The sequence below is a fragment of the Myxine glutinosa genome, chromosome 4, assembly GCF_964187855.1.
Source record: "Myxine glutinosa chromosome 4, kmMyxGlut1.1, whole genome shotgun sequence".
Lineage (NCBI taxonomy): Eukaryota > Metazoa > Chordata > Myxini > Myxiniformes > Myxinidae > Myxine > Myxine glutinosa.
The window spans coordinates 17,776,868-17,801,041 of record NC_136264.1 but is presented as its reverse complement, the minus strand read 5'-3'; the positions used below and the strand labels follow the sequence as shown (position 1 = coordinate 17,801,041).

The 24,174-nt window shown below is 42.2% G+C and overlaps 1 protein-coding gene across 1 annotated transcript in view; it reads left to right on the top strand.

Moving 5' to 3' along the window:
* Positions 1 to 24,174, top strand: part of LOC137424475 (tyrosine-protein phosphatase non-receptor type 12) — a 51,512-nt gene that overhangs the window by 2,267 nt on the left and 25,071 nt on the right. The window contains exons 2-9 of the mRNA XM_068111964.2: positions 6,947 to 7,046; positions 11,891 to 11,967; positions 13,120 to 13,215; positions 13,443 to 13,481; positions 13,599 to 13,667; positions 15,043 to 15,105; positions 17,706 to 17,842; positions 21,932 to 21,998. Coding sequence (XP_067968065.2) covers positions 6,947 to 7,046; positions 11,891 to 11,967; positions 13,120 to 13,215; positions 13,443 to 13,481; positions 13,599 to 13,667; positions 15,043 to 15,105; positions 17,706 to 17,842; positions 21,932 to 21,998 — 648 coding nt within the window. The remainder of the gene's footprint in view (positions 1 to 6,946; positions 7,047 to 11,890; positions 11,968 to 13,119; positions 13,216 to 13,442; positions 13,482 to 13,598; positions 13,668 to 15,042; positions 15,106 to 17,705; positions 17,843 to 21,931; positions 21,999 to 24,174) is intronic.

The following is a 24,174-nucleotide window of genomic DNA, read 5'->3' as shown; positions in this document are numbered from 1 at the left end:
TAGTGCATTGCCATACGGGACAAATGGAATGATAACCAGGTCTGACACACAGGGGAACTAGCATAATCCCTACTCTACCTATCACACGATCATCCTTGTATGATCACAGATATACACTTAATCCGACAAACTGGGCTAGACAGGTTCCTGACTTACTGTACATCGAAATGGTTCTTCTTCTTCACGATCATCGGAGCACCTACCTATGCAGATCTACCTGTATCTAGTATATATGCCCTACCCAAAATTTATAACAATATTTAACTTGGATAGCAAAATCTCATGATGCATTCTTCCTGCTGAAGATAAACTTCTCACGATATCTTACTTTCAAAACAAGACAATAATTTTCCACAATAATTTTCAACAAAACAAAAGAAGACAATTTCAAATATAAACAAGACCGATCGTCTCTAGGCTTGTTTGATACTTTAGCTGAAGAGGATAGTATGACTTGGGTGGAGATACCAGTTGGCAAACGAGAGCAATGTGACTGTGTCACCAATATGCCTCCGCATCGTCCCACAATGGGTAGATGCCCTCATTGACTGTCCTAAAAATATACAAGTTTGATTTAAATCCCTTCAGCTGTATTCAAGTATCACATTTTCACCAGCCATGACAGGTTTCACATCGATCAGTGAAACTGTTTCGGAGAAGGGATTTTTTAAAATATCGACTTTCAAGCTAATATAGCTGCCATATCATGTGACATATGACCTTAACAAAATGTACACTCTGCTTATGTTTTTGGTATGGGATCACGTCTGTGAAGTTTCGTGTTGATCGGATAAGGTTTGTTTTTCTATCCAAGATGGCTGCCAAACCACGTAACCTGCGACGTCATCATTTTCAAACTACAGACTTGGCATTTAATATGGAATATTTTTTTTTCTTGACTTGGGTTTACTTTCTTAACTCAGTATATCAATCTGGTGAGTTACTTTTACGCTTTGGTGATTTATTTGTTAAAAGAACTATGTCACTGATTGTCTGTCGCAGCAAGAAGTCATTAACAGGATTATATCACAGGTGGCGTGGCAAAATGTACGGACAGGTACATTTGACTATTGACTTCACAATAGGGTATATAAGGGTTGTTGCGTTCTGTATTAGTGGAAAACAACTGCTGCACGTCTACAAAAGTTATTGCCGCTTCCTCTGGAGAAGGTCCGTCAACTCGACAATGCTATTTGTCAAGGAGTGGTGGCTTTACGAAATTCCGGCATGAAACAGCGTGCTATTGCTCGGCAGCATGGCATCACTCAAGGTCAGGTGTCAAAGATCTTGAAACGAAATGCTCAGAGGGGTGTCCCTACTCCAATACCGAGGCCAGGACGTCCCCGCAGAACCACAAGGAGGGATGATCGCCAGCTGCACCGGTTAGTCCGCAATGGCCGTTCCAAGTCAGCTAATCGGCTTAGGGCTGAGTGGCAGTAACTGACAAATGTGCCTGTATCCAGAAGGCTAGTCAACCAACGGCTGGTTCAAGCAGGCTATCGTGCCAGGCGTCCCCTGAGAAAGCCACGCCTGACCAGACAGCACCGCCAGCGCCGATTGCAGTGGGCCAGAGAGCACCGTCAATGCCAGCCAGGACACTGGAATCACGTGATCGTCAGTGACGAGTCTAGATTTCTGGTCTATCGTCAAGATGGCCGTGCCCGAGTGCGCAGACAAATGCGTGAAGCCTACACCGAAGATTGTATAGTGCCAAGAGTCCAAGCTGGAGGTGGTGGGGTGACCGTTTGGGCTGCTTTTCATGCAGGGGGCAAAACTGACCTGGTTGTTCTGAATGGAAACCTGAACCAGTTCAAGTACAGGGCCATTCTGGAAGAAACATTGCTCCATTTGCTCATGCAGCCTTTCGAGGAAACTTTGTCTTCCAAGATGACAATGCACGGCCTCATCGTGCTCGCATGATCCAACACTTTCTTGCTGACCGTGGTGAAGAGCATATGGAGTGGCCTGCCATGTCCCCGGATATGAATCCGATAGAGAGCTTGTGGGCAGAATTAACGCGTCAAATCGACAACTTGGACCAGCAGCCGACCTCTGTGCGTGAATTGCAGTAGGCTATTGTAACTGCATGGCAAGCGATTCCTGTCCAAACCTTGGCAAATCTCATGAACAGCATGCCTCAACGTGTACGTGCTCTCCTGAATGCTTGTGGGGGTTACACGAAGTACTGAACTGTAATTTTACTGTCTGTAATCCCAGTCGTAATTTAACTTTCGTTTTTGTTAAAAAAATTTTTGGCTAATGTGCAAAATAAAGAGATACTTCTGGAAAACATACAGAAGTTTAACACGAATTGAGTCCGTGAATTGAGATCGATATCAGTTTCCATCACTTTCAAGGATCAATTTATTTGCTTCGAAATGTCAAATATGTTTTTTGTTTCTTTTGAAGGTCACATTAACAAAATCTAGAATAATTTCAACATAATTCCAATGAACTTTTGGTTCTAAGACATCTTGAAATGTAAGTTCACCCTTGAACTACGAAATGATCGCCAGCTGATCGAAATGATCGCCAGTTCACCCTTGAACTGAAATGTAAGTTCACTCATTGCTTCGGATATGAAATCTTTCCTCTTCTCCAATGGCTTGATCTCTGATCATCAATTTGGTTTCAGACCAGGTCACTCTACTCTGGACATGCTGCTTCTGCTGTCTCAACAATGGATGGAGGTCCTGAATGCCAAACAGGAAATCAGAGCTGTCTCCCTTGACATATCAAGGGCCTTTGATACGGTCTGGCACCCAGCTCTGCTCACCAAACTCTCCTCCTATGGTATCCATGGAAATCTCCATGCATGGCTTGCGGACTTCCTCTCTGGTCGTAGTCAACGTGTGGCCCTGAATGGATTTCTCTCATCTCCCCTTCCTGTTCAGGCTGGAGTTCCCCAAGGAAGTGTGCTGGGCCCTGTGCTTTTTCTGGTCTTTATCAATGATCTCTCTGACTCTCTGGAAAATCCTCTCTATCTCTTTGCTGATGACTCCACTCTCTGCCGCTCCATTCCTCTTCCATCAGATAGGCAGTCTGCAGCCTCCTCACTCTCTGAAGACCTGGACAAAATCACAGACTGGTCAAACAAGTGGAACATGTCTTTCAATCCTGCCAAATCTCACTCTCTTACTATGTCTCTCCGAAAAGATCGACTGGACAACCCTCCCATCTACTTTCTCAACAATCCTCTCCAAGAAGTTCTGTCACTCAAGCTTTTGGGTCTCACTATCTGCCATGATCTTTCTTGGGAAAACCACATTTCCAAGCTGGCCTCCAAAGCCAGTCGCCGACTGGGCATCCTCCGTCGTGCGAAGTCCTTCCTCGGCACACCTGAGCTCCTCACCACATACAAGGCTTTCATCCGCAGCTCAATGGAATACTGTTCTCCCCTATGGGCTGGTGCTCCTGCCTCACACCTGGCTCGGCTTCACGCTGTTGAATCCAAAGCTTTCAAAATCATTGGAATCTCCCGCGATGAAGCTATCTCTGAGGGCCTTTCACTCACTCACCGCAGGCAGGTAGGTGGTCTTTCTGTCTTCTACCGACTCCTCTCCGGCCTTGCTCCCCCAGCTCTCTCCGTGCTCTGTCCCCCAAATATTCCTACAGGTCGCACAAGATCTGCCAGCAACCCTCTGATGGTTAAACTGCCGAAATCTCGGCTCTCTGCTCACCTTCACTCTTTCATTCCTCTTTTCTCCCGCCTGTGGAACAAACTCCCACACTCCCTTCAATCCCTCTCCTCCCTCCAGGTCTTTAAAACAGCTGTTCACCACCATCTCTTATCTTCCCCCATCCATAACCTTGATCTTTTCTACCCCCACTAATTCACCCCAGATCCACCTTGTTTGAAATTCCAACTTATTTCCTGGATATCCTGGCAGTGTCCATATGTTTATACCTCTCCCACCCCCCACCCCCCTTCACATTCCTCCCCCCCAAAGCCCTCTCCCTCCCACAGATCTCTCGATGTCTCCATGTCTCTCGGTCCCTGCTCTCAAATGTTGTGTTTGTGTCCTTCCCCCTCTCTCCCCATCTTGTCTACCGCTCCCGATGTTATTTGTTTTATGTGTCTGTTTGTCTTTCTGTGTGATTAATTTTCGCTCTTTCACGAGCCTCGATCTTGTATACAAAAAAAAAAAAAAAAAAAAAAAAAAAAAAAAACCCCACAAAAAAATATTCCATATTAAATGCCAAGTCTGTATATGCAACAGTGGTGTTAGATAACATTTGCAAAATTTTGCATCAATAGGGTAAGCAGTTTCAGATATATAATTTTTTAATATTTTCCTTCAATCCAATATGGCTGCCACACCATGTGACCAATGACGTTTTCGCGATCAACTTTTTGTTGATCGTCTTTTTTTTTAAGTTTCAAGTCGATCGCTTCAGTGATTTGAGAGATGTTTTTTAAATGTTTCAGGTTAAATCCAATATGGCTGCCAAACCATGTGACCTATGATGTCATAAATTTAATATTTCAATACAAATGAGTCATAGATCATGTGCATGCAATTTCAGATATTTAGGATAAGGAATTAGATTTAAACATTTTTGGCTGGTATACCACTTCACCTATGATGTCATCATTATCACGCTTTTGTTCCCCATTGTGAGTACTTGACAATTAAGTTTCAAATTTTTCCATTCAGCGGTTTCCGAGAAATATATTTTTAATTATTTGAGTTTAATCCAAGATGGCTGCCATACCACAAGACATCACAATTATCATAAAAAACATTCTACATGGTTTTCACTCCTACCCTGAAAGTTTCTTCTGAATCGGACTTGTGGTTGCTGACTAGAAGTTCCTGAGTGGGGGAACTTGTGGTTCATGAGCGGGGGACGGACTAACTAGAAGGCACCCGGTAGAGCGCATACCTCCGCCAGGCTGAACAGTTTACGTTTTGTATCCCACTGATAGTTCAGATCTGGATTTGGAATCATTGGAAACCTGCGGTGACTGACTTCCTTCAGAACTACGGGGCTACACCACATGCCACTACTGGTGTATCTCCGGTCGAGTTCCAGTCATCAGTCAATCTGAAGCTGCCCCTGAATGTGAGAGACCATGTCCTCAAAAGACAGACAAAAAGCAAGGAGTACACCGACCGAACAAGGGGAGCGGAGAATTCCACCATTTCAACCAAGGGATCATGCGTGCATGAACAAATCCATGCACGTGAGTAAAGGGACTGCAAAATACACCAATCTTTTGTTGATTCGGGAGAAAATTGAACCAGGCACCAACGTACTCGGCGATGGGATGGAATGGACCGCATTCCACCTGACCCTCTAACCCGAGGCAGCACTAATGCGGATCAAAGTCCAGCACGAAGCAAGAGGGTTAAAAGACTTTGAGAGATTGTAACATACGTATGAGAACAAGCTCATAAATGTTCAATGTTCATGTACTGGGATACGTGAATAATTTACAACTTCTTTCTTTCTTCACATCTAATATCATTACGAGTGATTGTAGGCAGTGTTCTCCAACGTGATGATAATTGATCGATACATTGATAGAATGAATTAATGTGTGAAGGTACCAAGTAATACGATAGTTACTGTGTTTGTGTTTTGTTCCACCAGTTGCTTTTTTACCACTTCCAAGTTCAATTCTGCGTTACGTAAATGTCTTCAAGATAAAGGGAAGTGCTGTGTCCTGTTAGTGCATTACCACGGCAAATGCTAATCCCACTTTGGACACGTGAGAGCGTTCGACGATGGGATACGGATTCGGGACAAGAAGAAAGCAAGAAGACGTCATGCAGAGCATGAAACTTATAAAATCCACACCCACTCCCCACCTCCCCCAAAAAACGTTGCCATTGATCCATCAAATTGTCCATTTCATCAAGATTAAAGTTGACGATCTTGATGAAAATTCGGGTCAATAGGATGAAAAGTGACAAATTTACAGATGAAAATTGATTATTTTAGAAGTTTGACCGAGAGTTGACCTTTTGACCTCAAAAATAGTTGGTTTCCCAATTCAGTGATGCACTATGTAATTGCTGTTTAACTTTTAAGTTAATATGATGAAAAGTGATTATTTTTCAGATAGAAATTGATGATTTTAGAAGTTTGACCTTGAGTTGACCTTTGACCTTTTGACCTTAAAAATAGTTGGTTTCCCAATTCAGTGAGGGACTATGCAAATGCTATTCTATTTTCAAGTCAATCGGATGGAAATTGATGATTTTTCAAATGAAAATTTATTTTAGAAATTAGACCTCCAGATGACATTTGACTTTTGACCTCAAAATCAATAGGCTTCTCAATTGTGACGACTTCTACAGCTTGGTGAAGTTTCATGACGATCGGTTTGGAATTGTGACCTGTAGGCGAGTGGCAAACAGACAAACAAACAGCCAAACAGACAAACAAACAGACAAACAAACAAACAAAGAGACAGACAAACAAACAAACAGACAAACAAACAAAGACAGACAAACAAACAAAAAAAACAGACAGACAAACAAACAAACAAACAGACAAACAAACAGACAAACAAACAAACAAACAGACAAACAAACACAGACAGAAACAAACAGACAGACAAACAAACAGACAAAAAACAAACAGAAAAAAAACAAACAGACAGACAGAATAACAAACGCCACCGACCAAGATACTTGAAAAATCTTCGATTTTGCAAGTAATAATGAGGAGAGAGAATATGTACGTCTGTCGTCCGGATCTGATTTCTTACAAACACAACATTTGCCCCAAGGAAGAACGTGGTTGATAGTCAGGCCCAAAAGTTTGACTGACAACTTATTCAAAAGAATTGTTCAGGAAATCGATGGGAAGGTTTGCCAGATTGTCTTTGTGGAGAGACATAGTTTCCAGTAACTCTAATGTTTCTTTTGATGTTTGTGTTTTTCATAACGCATTATGTGAGTGAAACTACAGTCATCTCCATGTGTCATTACAGGAAGTGAAGAAACATTCCCAACGAGGTGATCCTCAACTCTGCAGCTTTGGATGCAAGATAGAGAACACCAAGAAGAACCGTTATAAAGACATCCTTCCATGTAACACGTCCTATCATTTCATACACAGCGTAAAAAAATATTACAGGCTCAGCACATTTCGTCGCTGCAATCTTGTGATTTTCCATCCCAATGTCGTCTACATTGAAACTGTTTAAGTCTTTAAGATGACAAGTTGAGTTGTGTTCCTCTACATTACTGTACTTGCTTTGTTATAAAGAATAAGCTTTCCATGGACACACATTACTTCTCATGATCATTGTCTCTCCACACCTTACCCTTCACAGGCATTCTTCTCACCGTACTCACATATCACCTCCTCTGTTCATATTGTTATGTGTGTCGGGGGTGTGATTAGAGATGACCTGACAACAGATAGAACTGTATAGAGTAGTATGGTCCATGCACGAGTAGTTAGCCAATGTCGTTGTAATAGCAGGGACACGTCAGTTTACGGATTGTCTTGTTTGAACGTGCACCATACGGAGGGTGGTGCTTTGTAATAAATAGCTCGGGTTTAGAGTTAAGGAAACATAGTCTAGCCTCTTGTAATCCCGTGGGTGGGGACTGGGTGTGGCTATAGAGAGGGAAGGGTAGAGTTTTGTCTCCCTGAGGGGAGCGGAGTTGTGAATGCCTTTGAGGACAGAGTGTTGTCTGGAGAGCAAAGTGAGGAGGGAGAGGCTCTCGAGTTTGGTGCTGAGATTGTGGAGGTTTGGTGCTCCTGAGAGAAGGAATTTGCCTGAGGAAAGCTTTTAGCATGAGATCATCTCAGAGAAACTGTTGCTCCGTCTGTGTTCCTGCCTTCGCTCTGCTCCTCGTTTTGTATGCCTGCTGCTTCGTCGTCCATATTCATTGCCTGTCCATCTGTTCCTCGTTCTGCCTCATCCCATACTTTGTCCTCTGTTCGAGACTGCTCGCCATCTCCGTCTCCACAGCAGGATAAAGCCCGCCTGGTTTTTGCTTCCCTTTCTCCGTCTGTGATGTAATCTGGCATGAGGTGCCTTATGTTTCATCAGGGTTGTTTTTACCTCATTATATATAGTTATTTACTTAATTTCTCTTCCCTCCCATCCTATATTCGAATTCCCCCGCCATCGGATTCAATCTCCCCTCGTTATTTGTGTTTTGTTGTCTCAGGAACTAAACCCAGCTTGTTTTAAAAGAGCTAAGGAGCCTCGCGTCTCTCCTCCATTTCTCCCGCGCGTGTTAGGCCGCCAATAATTGACGTGTCCAGGCAGTAACTGTTAACGGACAGCTTTAACATGACAATTTAACTATATTATTCCACACATTGATTATTACCCCGCACGGGCAGCGCAAAGTGAGGAAAAGCAGTTGGGTCACTCTGTCTGTGTATCTATCAGTTTGTCTCTGAATTAGTTACTACTTAATTTTTTTTTTCAATTGAATTTCATATTTTGAACATGGTAAAACATGAATAGGCTCGTCTATACTTCCAGAAATCTGCAGTTTAGCAGTATCTTGGCTCTGAATTTGACAAATCATACGGAATCTCATCCTGCATGTGCACGCACACAGTGGGCTAAAACAATTGCTTCAGTCTGCCTATGTCTGGCAGTCCAAAAAAATAATTGAAAATCACTCCAAACAGGAAACTTGCTGTTTTTAGGGGCAGTGTAAAGGATACAGACAACAGGCACAAAGAACCAATTAACCTTGTTAAATAAGGTGGTGTAAAAGAGGGTGTATCAAGGACGGTAAACTTCAGATTCAATGTTGTTGTTTTTTTTTTTCCCTTACGGCCTTTAAAAAAGTTCTTTTATTTCAATTGAATTACATATTTTAACACTACAACACAAATCACCTTGTTTTTACTTCCATAAACCTTCATGTTAGCAGTACTTTGGCAAAATTAGTACATTGCCTCAACCAATCAAATTTGCTGCGCATGCTCTCAGAGCAAGGGAACATCGAGATCCAGACAAAATGGTGGTGTCCTGAGATGCAACGCCTGAACTGATTTGGTTCAAATTAAAAGGGAAGGTAACCCTCATTGTACACCGCACTTTTCCTATGCCATCTCCAGGCGTTGCATAACGTCATTGCCGGGCTCGGCAATGACGCACGCTGAAAGGGAGTACTCAGTTTTCACTCTGGTTGTTTGTTTGTTTGTTTTCTTGTTTGTTTGTTTGTCCAGGCGATATCTCAGCCATCCTTTGAGCTAGGAAGCTGAAATTTCGGCGCAATTGTGAGCAAGTCCTTTTTCAAAAACTTTATTTTTTGTTTTTTGATTAATCAATTAATTGAGGAGTTATTTAATTATTAGTGATTAATTAAGTACAGTACTTATATATTTCCTTTCTCTTCTGGGCATTATCTCAGGCACCTTTTGAGTTAGGAAGCTGATATTTTGACATGACAATGACCAAGTGATTTGGTTGTCAAGGCTATTTTTTATTTATGAATTATTCGATTAATGACAAAAAAATTTTTTGTTTTTAAGTTACACATTCGGATGAAATGGTAGTGCTTTATGTGTTATATTAGGCACTTGATCAATCCCTGGTGTTGGGCTAGCGGCTAGGGTGCTGGCTTAGGATCCTAGGATCCTGGGTTCGAATCCCGGTCGATCGCTGAATTAACGCCAGGGGGGTTGACTCAGCCTGTCATCCTTCCGAGGTCAGCTAATTGAGTACCAGTTCACTGGTAATTCCCTGTTTGTCGTTAAAGGCGGCAAAAAGGGTTGGCGTCAGGAAGGGCATCCGGCCGTAAAACATTGCTTCAAAAAGGGGACCAAAAAACAACAACAACCACGGTTCCCGAAAAAGGCCAACTCCCGCTTGCGGGGAAAAATGGCCTCTAAAGGTGGTTATTATTTATTAGGCATTTGATTAATTAATAATTTTTTTACGAATTTATTATTTATTTATTTTCATTATTAATCATTTATTTATTTTCTTTCTCCTCTGGCCAATATCTCAGGCACCTTTTGAGCTAGGAAGCTAATATTTGGACATGACAATGACCAAGTGATTTGGCTGTAAAGGGTATTTTTGATTTATTGATTCATCAATTAATCGATTAATTATTTATTGATTAATAAATTAGTTTTTTTTATTTTTTATTAATGACGTATTTAATTAAATTTCGAAAGGTTACAGCTTCGGATGAAGCATGAGTGGTTTAGTTATGCTATTAGCCAATTGATTAAGAAAATATTTTATGATAATCTTTTATTGATTTTATTTATGCAATTAATCAATCAAATATGGTGCACCTCTCCCTCCAAATACAGGCTCTATGAGCTGCACGGTGGTATTGCCGGGCGCCAGGGGTGCCCCGGCAATGCCACGCTGGAGGATATTTAATTATTTGGCATGGGGGCGGTGTACTTTGAATGTATCTTTACTTGTTATGTCCTTTTTCTCAATACTGCATGGGGTAAGGTATTCTATGAACTCTAGAGAAGCTTAATGTTCTTCACAATCATTCACGATGAATGCAGAGAACCTGGAGAAAGTATAAAAACTTGTACAAGAGCAGTGAGGAATTTGCAGTGAGGTTATATGTGCACATTCTATATCATCTAATGTATTGGGACAGATAGGCAATATGCAGGGTTATTACCTACGTCACTGAATGTGGATGGGAGTTGTGTTTTCACCCCTGTCTGTCTGTCTGTCTGTCTATTTGGGTGTTTGTCTGTCTGTTTGTGAACAGGATATCTCAAAAAAAATTGTAGACGGATTTGGACGAAATGTGGTGCATAGGTTGGTAGTGTATGTGACATGGACAAAATGATTAGATTTTGGTGAAGACCCAGATCCAGTTCCGGCTACTAGAATTTTAAGTGATTCTTCACCATTGAGTGATATGGCTGAAACCGACATATAGCAGGATATCTCAAAAAGTTATGGACGGATTCGGATGAAACTTGGTGGACAGGTTGTGTGTGTGACAAGGAAGAATCGATTCGATTTCGGTGAAGATCCGAATACATATCCGATTACGAGAATTTTATAATTTTTTGATTGATTCTTCACCATTGAGTATGAATGATCGTTTTAAGGCCATTTTCCCCGCTAGAGCAGGGGTTAGCCTTGTGGGCCCCATGACAATCATGGTTCCCTGTTTGAGACAATGTTTTTATGGCCGGACGCCCTTCCTGGCACCAACCATTAGTCGCCTCTTGCGATGTGCAGGGATGCGGTGTACCTATTCTAAGCCGGGGTACACACCGGGATCATTCATCCCAGCAAGCTGGTACTCAATTTGCCGACCTCGGAAGGATGCCAGGCTGAGTCAACCCCCCTGGTGTTAATTTAGCGATCGACCGGGATCCGAACCCAGGATCCTAGGATCCCAAGCCGGCACCCTAACCGCTAAGCCAACACCAGGCTTCGTGATAGGGCCAAAAAGGATATATTTATATTTCATAAACTTGTGGACAGATTTTGAAAAAATGAGGTGGACGAGTTGGTTAGGTGACAAGAAAAAGCCGATTCGATTTTTGTTCAAGCACGAATCCAGATCTGGCTTGGCAGAGGTATGCGCTCTACTGAGTGCCGTTCTAGTAATATATATATATATATTAGTATATATAATTTAGTGCTCCAACCTAATGAGCGAACACCGTGACGACACCGCCACTTACGTCGGCCTTCACTGTGAAGCTCCGGAAGAGCCATCCCACAGTACGTCATTATAAAGATGTTAATTCAGATACTGTCACTTGATATATTTTTTCATGCACTTATTTTTATTTATTTATTTTCATACAAAATTTTTTCATGTACTTGCGACGTTAATTCAAATACTATTATATTCAGTATATATCCATATATCCAAAATGCATTATATATCCAAAATGAAAAAGAAAAACACTGAAAACCTTAATGCGCATCATCATTTGTTGTGTGCAACAGATAACAGCTCCAGAGTTATCCTACAACAAAGCAACGGCGACACTGCAAACACCTACATCAATGCAAGCTTCATCTTTGTAAGTTGTTCATCCTTACAACTGGAAATATTCTAGAATTTTTTGTTTTATTTTGTGTACAAAGTCCTTTTTCATGGAAAATGCACGGCGACAAAATGTGGGAGGCAACACACTGGCAGTTGGAGTTTGGTATAAGAAGTGAGTGGATGCAACTTGGCCGGGATGTGGAAACAGGAGGAGAGAGAGAAGAGGGGAAGGAAACATAGAAATACAGAAATCTGTAAATAGATTTGGTGGAGTTAGGGTTTAGGAAAAACTACAGTACAAGACAAACAAGAAAGAGCAATCAGAGATTGCAAAACCTCGTCAGGATGTATTTTCAGTGTGGTTTGTAAGGCTTTTGTGTTGAAACAAATATGGTGGCCAAACAACGTGTCAGATGATGTCATCATTTCTTTTTCTCCACTAATTTATTCCTAGATTATGCTCAAGAAATTTCATCTTGATCGGATGAAGTTTTGTACTTGTCAAATTATGACGTCATAATGGGGGCACTTATGACATCATCATCAACATATCTTATTCCCTTGAGTACAAGGGGAGTACTTGACAATGAGCCATGTTTCATTTTATTCCATGGAGCGGTTTGGGAGATATAGAGGCGTAACGTTTTTCCAAGATGGCGTCAGTACCACGTGACATGACGTCATAATTATGAATAATAAAAATCCTACAGGCGGAGGCGCTTCTATGGTAAAAATTTCGTGTCAATCGGACCAACGGTTGCCAAGAAAATGAATTTTTAAAATGCAGACACGTACGGCACACGGCACACGTACGCAACTGAATGCTTAACCCCGCTTTTCGCTTCGCGAGCGCAGGGTAATTACAAAATTTTGCATGAAGTTGAGGGTCGGGTAACTCGCTATATCAGAGTGTGGTCGCAACGTGTGGGCACCATCTCATACACTATAAACAAATAAATGTGCCCAGGTGACCACATAAAAATATGAATGGCAACCATTATTGTAAGACTTTAACAGTTTTTGTTTCATGATCTGTCAGATACCTAGATGACTTATGGAGCTCAAACACCTTTAATAACATATATTTTACCATTCATGTGTAATGACACAAGTGTCGAGGATATCTGTTATTCAAGATATTTTATTATTTTGCTTTACAAATAAAATTGGCGTTTGTGGATTTCAGGGTGTTAACGGACCTCAGACATACATCGCCACACAAGGACCCTTACCTCACACCATCTCCGACTTCTGGCAAATGATTTGGGATTACAACGTTCAGGTGATACAACAGAACTCTGGGATTAGGTGCAACGCTTTTGGTTAGGATAATGAGGGGGGGGGGGGGTGCATGGAATTTGTCGAGGGATTGGATGGTGAGTTATAATGAATTGTATAAAACATTGTTGTAAAGCCACTCCACATCTTCGTTCAATACGTGCTGGTACTTACCTACACATGTAAGAATTATTTGTTTTACCTTGTGTCATGAGTGCTTTATTGTTGCAGATGGTTATCATGGCCTGCAAAGAGATTGAGCTTGGAAAGGTATAGCTTTTTCATTTATTCATCACCAACAGCTACCTTCCTTGGCATGTGGTGTTAATGCGTCATGTTGAAGACTTTGGCACTGTGCTTCATATTTGCATTTTTTAATATTTGCAGAGGAAATGTGAAAAGTATTGGGCAGAAATGGAAGAGACGAAAACTTTTGGAAAGTTTATTATCACATGTGTAAGTATGCTATTCTCTCTTCTTTTCAATTCATGGCAATTCTCCCTTTCAGAGGATGTTATACAAATTGTGAATAATTTAAATTTTGCATTGAAGAACACGCTTTCACAAGAGGGATTCTCAAACCAACTATCATCAGCACAAGCAATGACAAATAAATCATTGTTTCATTAAATCCCCCAAATCCAAATGAATCCCCCAAGCCCTCTCCCTCCCACAGATCTCCCGATGTTCCTGCTCTCCATACTGTTCTCCCGCTCCCTTTATCATATGTTTAATGTTTTATGTGTCATTTTGTCTTTTTGTGATCAATGTTAGCTCTTACATGAGCCTCGATCTTGTATACAAAAAACAAACAAACAAAAAATTGTATAATATCCATGATAATTGGAAATGGCACCTCTGTGGTGACTGAATGGATCATCAAATAATATTTTACCATAAGTAGTTATAAAAGTAACAAGCAGAGCGATATCTAAAGTACACCGCCCCCATGCCAAATAAATAAATAACATCCTCCAGCACGCGGCATTGCTGGGGAGCCTTCGGTGCCTGGCGATGCCACCGTGCGGCACGTAGAGACGGTATTGGGAGGGAGAGGTGTGCAATAATTGATTGATTAATTGTGTAATTTGAAATAAATAAATAATAATAGTAAGATAATTAATTTCTTAATCAATTGGCTGATAGCATATCTAAATCACCAGTGTTTCATTTAAAGCTGTAACTTTTTGAAGAATAATTATATAACTAATTAATTTTAAAAATGAAATAATTAATTGATTAATTGATTAATCAATAAATCAAAAATATACTTTATAGGCAAAGCACTTGGTCACTATTGTGTCCAAATATCAGCTTCCTCGCTCAAAAGGTGCCTGAGATATTGCCCAGATGAGAAAGAAAATAAATAAGAACTTAATTAATCGATAATAATTTAATTAATCAAAAGAAAAAATACAATTTTTGCCAAAGCACGTGGTCACTATTGTGCCCAAATTTCAACTTCCTAGCTCAAAGGATGGCTGAGATATTGCCTGGACAAACAAACAAGAAAGAAACCAGAGTGAAAACTGAGTACTCCCTTTCAGCGTGCGTCATGTAGCGCCTGGAGATGGAATAGGAAAGGAGCGGTGTACAAAAATGCCAGTAATAAACATTTAGGAAAACTGAACGAGGACTTTGAGAGTAGTTTGAGATGTCAGGAAAACCAACTTACTCACAAATATTTTGAAGATCAAAACATTGTAAATTTGGAAGAATTTTCTCCCCCAGGCCTAGAAAAGAGGATCTACAGGTTGTGAAAATCTACCCCCCTTTAACCAGCCACTGGATCCACATTTTTTTGACATATTTACGGATATATTTGTTACAGGAAGCTGTTCATGAAGAAACCCCGGAGTACTGTGTTCGAAAGCTCAACCTCACATGGGAAAAGGTATGCTACGCTACATCTTCTGTAGATAATGAGATCATAAGGTACTAATAACAATTAATGGAATAAGCGGGAGATGCATACCTTACATCACCACTTCAGGTATTGCATTTTGCATTTTACCTCCAATATTATCCTTTTTACAACGTAGTTCGTAGGGCCCATCTAGAACAGCGATGTCTGTCTGTCCATATGTCTCCACAAACGTCCACCAATCAGAGCTGTGGATCTGGTCACATGACAGGGGACAGCATTTAGTAACCATTACAGTTGCATATTTTACTAAAAGGAAATATAATAACTTTCTGGGGAACGTTTTGGGGTCCCAGCGGGTGTGGTAAGGTAGGTAGGAGGTTTCAGAAATTCCTCAATGCAAGTATGATTTTGAAATGCGATCGACCCGGACCTTGCTCCCGAATCCGGAAGTGAACAGATGATGACGTTTCGCTGGTTTGATAATATCTCAATACAATCATGATTTAACATTATATTTTGATATATTAACACCATAGTATTGATTTGTGATTGGAATGATGAATAATGCTGCTTGGAATGAAAATATAGAGACATTGAGTTTAAAGCAGAATGAGGAAATGAAGTAAGGGTTTTCATCCGTGACATTTGCGGATTCCCATTTGCAGTTTCACCATTGACTTGATATAGCAAAATTCAGACTGGGTACGCTTTTTGTGCAAATCCTTCATGAACCTGCTGTCAAGGCCTGACGTTCGATTGAAGTTGGCACAGGAATGAGGAATTTATTGAAAAAAATTTCATACTTACATTATTTGTTAACTGCTAATAGGGTAACCCCACTCAGGTCATACTATCCTCCAATTAAAGTATCAAACAAGCTCGGCTACACCGCTGTTAGACTATCTTAGTTTTTAATAAAACGTATATTGGTCACTGTCATGTCCAAATATCAGTTACCCAGCTTAAAAGGTGCCTGAGATATTGTCCAGATGAGAAAGAAAATAAATAAATGATTAATAATGAAAATAAATGAATAATAATCATAAAATAATTAAATAATTAATCAATTGGCAAATAGAATACATAAACCACCACCATTTCATCCGAATCTGTAACTTAAAATTTTTAAATTAAGTCATTAATCGAATAATAAAATAATTAATCAATTAATTGATGAATCAATAAATCGATAAATCAAAACACCATTTACAGCCAAATCACTTGGTCATTGTCATGTCCAAGTATCAGCTTCCTAACTCAAAAGGTGCCTGAGATAATGCCCAGAAGAGAAAGGAAATAAATAGGTACTTAATGAATGAAATAAATGAATGAATGAATGATCGTTTTACGGCCATTTTCCCCGCTAGAGTGGGGGTTAGCCTTGCGGGCCCCATGACAACCATGGTTCCCTGTTTGAGGCAATGTTTTTATGGCTGGATGCCCTTCCTGATGCCAACCCTTGGTCGCCTCTTACGATGCGCAGGAATACGGTGTACCTATTCTAAATCGGGGTATACACCGTGATCATTCATCCCAGCAAGCTGGTACTCAATTTGCCGACCTCGGAAGGATGACAGGCTGAGTGAACCCCCCTGGTGTTAATTCAGCGATCGACCGGGATTTGAACCTAGGTATCCTAGGAACCCAAGCCGGCACCCTAACCGCTAAGCCAACACCAGGCTAAATAGGTACTTAATGAATCGATAATAATTAACTAACGAATCAATTAATTAATCAATTTTAAAAACACTGTTTTTGCCAAAGCACTTGGTCACTATTGTACCGAAATTTCAGCTTCCTTGCTCAAAGGATGGCTGAGATATCACCCTGACAAACAAACAACCGGAGTGAAAACTGAGTACTCCCTTTCAGTGTGCGTCATTGCCGAGCCCCTTCCGGTGCCTGGCAATGACGTCATGCAGCGCCTGGAGATGGCATAGGAAAGGAGCAGTGTACAACAATTACCAGACATATTTCAATGAAATAAAAACAACACCTGACAAAGAGCAGATGAGCCCCCGTAAGGAGCCAACAGCCATGCAGTAAGGAGATGGTGTCTCCTAAAAAAAACACCCATCCGGTTTAGACCAGTTAATGTCATACCAAAGACTTTAAAAATGGTACGTGCTGCTTCCTTGTTTGAAAAGGAGAGAGCATGGACAATCCCCATCGGTTGGCATCTATGAGGAGGAGGAAATTCCTCTTGAGGAAATGCCCCGCTGAGTACCGTGAGAAAAGCGGCGCCATTGGTGTGACATCACTGGTACCCAGAGTATCCCAGGAAGTGACGACACTTCTCCCAAGCTCAATGTCTGTGTTAAGTGTTTGTCTCATCAGTATGTGTGTGTGCGTGTGTGTGTGTGTGTGTGTGTGTGTGTGTGTGTGTGTGTGTGTGTATGTCAGCTCTACTATGAGCCTAGCCTGAGTATTAAAGAAACAAGTGGTATTAATAACGTGACGACGTATTTGTGAAACGACATTAAAATGGGCGACGTAAACCGAGGTGTTACTGTAGAGGTTTAGTTTGTTTTTGCTGTCGATGAACAATTTGTTTAAGCTGTAAATGTTTAGTTTGTTCAAACTGTATATGCGTTTAGTTAGTTTTTTTTATCTTTGACCATTTGCAGGAAATGCGCTGTGTACTACAATATCACTACAATGGTTGGCCCGACCATGGTGTGCCCGAATCTCCTGGACCAATACTAGATCTCATCGATAGCCTCCCTGAGCTGTCCCCAGATAATCCGTTATGCATCCATTGCAGGTAGGTTTACACGAGCTTAAAAAAACATTTACCTGCATTTCGTTTTCCACAGAGAAACTTGTATGTATAATACTTCTATAATATCTATAAGTAGAACCTTGATACAAAATAATGGAGAACATGAGAATGGAACCAGAGTCTGCGTGGACACAATTCATCGATCTGAGATTTTCAGAATCAGTCCATGACTAGAATGGTACTCGGTAGTGCGCATACCTCCGCCAGGCTGTACAGTTTGTTTTGTATCCCACTGATAGACTGGATCTGGATTCGGACCTGAACCAAAATCTAATCTGCTTGTTCTTGTCACTTAACCAACTCATCCACCAAGTTTGGTCATAACTCGTCCACAACTTTTTAAAATATCATGTAATCGCTTTTCGCCCGATCTCACAATGTTGAAGAATCACTTCAAAAATTAAATAATTCTCATATCGGAATCCATATTCAGATCTTCACCAAAATCGAATCGATTCGGTCTTGTCACACACACAACCTCTCCACCAACCTTCGTCCAAATCCATATATAACTTTTTGAGATATCCTTCTATGTATCGGTTTTAGCTTGATCTCTCACTGGTGAAGAATCACTTACAAAATCAAATAAGTCTCATATCGGAATCCATATTCAGATCTTTACCAAAATCGAATCGATTCGGTCTTGTCACACACACAACCTCTCCACCAAGTTTCGTCCAAATCCATCGATAACTTATTGAGATATCCTTCTATGTATCGGTTTGAGCCTGATCTCTCAATGGTGAAGAATCACTTACAAAATCAAATAATTCTCATATCGGAATCCATATTCAGATCTTCACCAAAATCGAATCGATTCGGTCTTGTTACACACACAACCTCTCCGCCAGGTTTTGCCCGAATCCGTAGATAACTTTTTGAGATATCCTGCTATGTATCGTTTTTGACCCGATCTCCCAATGGTGAAGAATCTCTTTAAAATTTCTAGTAGCCGGTTCCGGATCTTCACCAAAATCTAATCATTTCGTCATTGTCACATACGCACCAAATTTCATTCGAATCCGTCGACAACTTTTTGAGATAACGTGTTCACAGACAGACAAATAGACAAACAGACAGGGTGAAAACATAACTTCCATCCACCTTCAATGGTGGAGGTAAAAATGGCAGCCGCAAATAGTTTAAAGAAGGATAGCCTTTCTTCTTTATTTTACGAATAGAATAAAGGTTCCAGTGCCCCTCTGACATTGTTAAAACAGTAAGATCATCATGGTTACTCATACTGCCAACTGTCTTTTGCTGTGAATGGCATCTTTGTTTTCATGAGGGCACGTGACCTTGTGTCCTTATTCGATTCGTACTTTTGGAGCATTATCGATAAACAAATTCCTTATAGTTTCGACATTTTTATTTAGATGTTGTTTCTTTTTTTTAATGCAGATAAATATCAATTATATATAATGATTTATGATTTTAATATGCCCTCCCCTCTTTTGATCACTGTTCCCTGAGTTTCAACATTCAGGGAAACTTCGCTTGAATTTGAGGACACATCAAAATGATATTCAGGTCATTTCAAGAATCATCTGCTGGCCAATGCCGACAGGCTTCAATTCATCTCGTCTTCCAATATCTTACCCTTCTTCTTTTCCATGGTACCCTGGATCCTGTGGTGAGGCAGTTGCTCTGAAACAACTTGCCTTCTATTCGTGGAATGCTAATCTGACCGAAGGCAATCTCAGCCCATTCCAAAAATCCCGCAACAAGTGTGTGTCCTCTCTCAGGAGAACCAGAAAACAATATTTGTCCAGCCTCAAGAATGAACTTTCAAAGTTGTCTCCCTCCTCTAAAACCAGGTGGCACCTTCTTAAGTCTGGAGCATGCTCCTCCTCCATCCCTTCCCTCTCTTCAAATGGCACCACAGCTGACTCTGCTCGTGAGAAGGCCGAATGGCTCAATTCTGTGTTTGCTTCAAGAACTTGTGTCCCCAACACCTCGCTCTCGGTACCCATCCTTCCCTGTCGTTCCCAACTGCTCCTGGACTGTTTATTTTGCACCTGAGGTGGAGAAGGTTTTTTTTCAACCCTAGACTCTGATTAATTCAACTGGACTGGACCATATCAGCTGGTGTGTCCTAGAAAACTGCTCGGCTCTTGCACATCCTCTCTCTGTCCTTCTGACCGTTATTTAGCCCTTTGACCCTTTTTAACCCTTTTGTTTGACCCTTTGACCCTTTTGACCCTTTGACTCGGATTTGTGCTCGGTCATCTTGCATCTGCTTGGAAATCCGATATCACCGCATTACATAAAAAGGTGCAAAAACTAATCTCCTTAACTACAGACCAATTAGCTTACTTCCAATCATCAGCAAGGTCATGGAATCCATCTTCACAGTTGATATAAAATTCTTCCTTTTCTCCAACAACCTCATCTCAGATCACCAACTTGGTTTCAGACCAGGTCACTCCACCATGGACATGGAGGCCCTCAATATCAGACATGAGATCAGTGCCGTCTCTCTGGTCGTACAGTATCTTGTGCTTTCGATACAGTCTGACATCCTGCCTTGCTCTCCAAACTCTCTGCCTATGGCATCCAAAACCAACTCCACATATGGCTTCCTGACTGCCTCTACTCTTGTAGTCGACATGTCGCACCCAATGGAATCCTTCCATCTCCTCTCCCTGTCAAGGCTGGAGTATCCTCAAGGCAGTGCTGTGGGCCCAGTCCTATTCCTGACCTTCATCAATGACCTCTCCGACTTTCTGGAAAATCCCCATAAACAACTATTTGCTGATGACTCCATCCCCTGCTGTGATATCCTCGACCATTCAGACAAGCAGGCTGCAGCCTCTTCCCTCTCTTCATACCTTCACAAAATCACAAGGTGGTCAAACACTTGGAATATGTCCTTCAATCCTAAGAAATCTCACACTCAGAATCTCTATCCGAAAGGACACTCTGGCAACCTCCACCAAATTAGTACCCCCCCCCCCCCCTCACCCTCCACCGCTATCTCCTTTCTTAATTATCCTCTTGAGGAAGTTTAGTCATTCAAACTCCTGGGTCTCACTATCAGCCATGATCTTTCTTGGGCAAACCACATTTCAAAGATGGCCTCTAAAGCCAGCCATTGACTGAGCATCCTCTGTCGTACAAATTGCGTTCTTGAACTTATATCCACCTGCAAGACCTTCACCTGCAGCTTTATGGAGTACTGCTCTCCCCTCTGAGCTCCACCCCCACCCCCGCCCCGCCTCACATCTTGCTCATCTGGATGCCATGACAACCAAGGCCTTCAAGATTATTGGAATTTCCCGCAATCAAGGTGAGTCTATGGGCTTATCACTCAGCCATTGCAGACAGGTCGGTGGTCCCTCTGTCTTCCACCACCCCCTTTCTGGTCTTGCATCATGTGCTCTTTCCGTTATTTGTCCCACCAGGTTTTTCCCATCAACCCCTTATAGTGAAACGATCTAAATCCAGAATCACTGCTCACATCCACTCATGTGTTCCCTATTTTTTCCTTCCTGTAGAACTAACTTCCCCATTTTCTTCAATCTCATTCTTCCTTCCAATTCTTCAAGACAACTATTCACCATCTCAGATCGTCCTCGATCCCAAATGATGATCTTTTCTACCCTCGTTAACTCCCACGCTTCAACCCCCCACCCAGTCCTTCCTCCTTTCAAATTTCCACTTCTCCCTCCTGAGAGTTTCCTTCTGTATCCATCTTGTCCACACCATGCATCCTCTCCTGTCCCCCATTCCTCCCCACACCTGCATTGTTTGTCCATGTCTGCCTCTATCTTGGCCTTGGACTCTGCTCTTGGTGTCCCCACCCCCTCTCTCGCTACTGTTCCTTTTGTCCTGTTGATCAATCACTCATAGGGCAATGAATATTAGTGTTACCTTTGCAGTACGGATACATGGATACATGGTACGGATTAACATTGCCCGTGAGATTTTCTAGATTGTGGAGCAATTGAACTCCTCAGATGACAATGCTAAGCAGCCAACTCCAAACAGGTGTGTTATTTGACATACCTGCCGATGTGTGCGAAAGGCACAACTTACAATTGAGTTAATTTAGGTGCGTGTAATCAACAGTGCTGGGTGTGGAAGGACCGGAGCAATATGTGCCATCCATCACACCTGGAGTCTTCTTCAGAGACAGGTAAGGACACTTGGCATCTATTCAATTTCCGGTCGCACTTCCTCGAATCTGTGCTGTCCTCGCCACAACAAACACTCAATGACTCTTGTGCTGGTGAAATAGAACAGACAGGAAAGTGTGGCATGATGATGATGGCGGGAGACTTCCATATGGACAACCTGACATATCGATGCGCTTTGAGATACATGGAGAGACTAGCAGAAGTACCCGGCGTTGCCGGGCTGGGGAAGGGAGGGAAACGGGGGAGGGGAGGGGGAGGGGAGGGGAACGGGGGGGGGGGTAAAGAGGGGGAGGGGGGAGGAGAGGAGAGGGGGGAGGGGGAGGGGAGGGGAGGGGAGGGGAGGGGGGAGGGGGGGAGGGGAGGGGAGGGGGGGAGGGGAGGGGAGGGGGGGAGGGGGGGAGGGGAGGGGAGGGGGGGGAAGGGGAGCAGTCAGAAGTGGGAGCTCTTTTACGGAGAATTTATATCTTAAAGGGGAGGGGAGGGGGGAATGGGAGGGGTAGGGGAGGGGGGAAGGGGGTGAAGGGGGGGGAGGGAGGGGAGTGGGGGGAAGGGGAGCAGTCAGAAGTGGGAGCTCTTTTACGGAGAATTTATATCTTAAAGGGGAGGGGAGGGGGGAATGGAGGGGTAGGGGAGGGGGGAAGGGGGTGAAGGGTGGGGAGAGGAGGGTGGGGAGCAGTCAGAAGTGGAAGCTCTTTTACGGAGTATTTTTTATCTTAAGGGGGAGGGGGGTTAAGGGAGGGGAGGAGGGGGAGGGGGTAGGGGGAGGGGAGGGAAGGGAGGAGGGGGAAGGGGAGGGGGGAAGGGTGGGGAGAGGGGGGCAGGAGAGGAAGGGGAGTGGTTCACGTTTCTGAGTGAATGTGGCTCACGTTTCTGAGTTAAGTGTGATGCCGGTCAGGAAGAAGAAGAAGCCATACTACCAAATTCGTACACTTCCGGAATTGTTTGATTTATTTGTACTAGGGCATGCCCGTACTATATATATAGGACGTGCCCGTAAGTGCGTGATGTTACCGTACAATGAATGTATCGTCCCGACGCCGCAGCTCGGATGGCGCTGCAGTTAATCGGGCCCCCAAATTCCTCATCGACGATAACTAAACAATATATTATATGAATCGCACCGTACATACCTCCTTCTAGATCTTGTTCTTGTCTTGATATACTCAGTCAGGCTCACTCTATCACAACTGAGTCCTCCCAGCTCCTCCAAATGGCGCCCGCTCGCCGCTACGTAAGTCCGGAAGTGACGTCCTCATTTGACTGTCCGGAAGGTCGCATATCGCAGGAAAGCGAAAGAATCGCAAATTAGTTTTAATTAGTTTTAAAACATCGTTTAACGCCAACATAGCGCCAACATAGTTTGCCGACGGGAAATAAATGAATACGCTCTCAAATGTGCCATCCGAGGCAGAGTCTGTTCGCCACGTTCGGCACACGTGATAGCTCGCTGCTCTCTGATTGGTTGAATCGTTTTTTGGACATAGCTCGGTAACTACTTCTGCGATTAATTTAAAACCTTGAAAAGGCACATCCTCGGGTCCCCAGCAATATACCTGGCAAGTTTCAAGTATATCGGACCGGTAGTTGTCGAGAAACAGCGGTCACAGACAAACATACATACAAACATACAAACATACAAACATACAAACATACAAACATACAAACATACACACAGAGATTGCTGGAATTATAGATAGATTGAAATGTCTGGTGATTGTTTTGTATTTATTTATGCGAATGTGTACTTGTATATAACTGTCATTCATTTAAAAAGGCTTCGGCACTATCGAGCGAATGTTTTTTTAATTATTTTTTATTATTATTTTTAACTCCAAAAAAAACGAACTATTTTTTTCAATTTTTTTTTTGGGGCCTGAAACACTCCCAGGCACTCACTGATGAACCTCTGAAAGTTTGATGAAGATCCATTCAGCCATCTCTGAATAAAATGCGGACACACACACAGACAACTCGCGTTTATATATACTAGGGCATGCCCGTACTATATATATATCTAAAATTATATCCCCCCCCCTCTATTTACATGAAATGGTTTGGTCCAAAGCGAACGGCTTGCGAGTGGTGACAATCCCCCCCCTCTATTTACATGAAATGGTTTGGTCCAAAGCGAACGGCTTGCGAGTACGGTGTTTTTTATCGGACCCGTGGAATTAT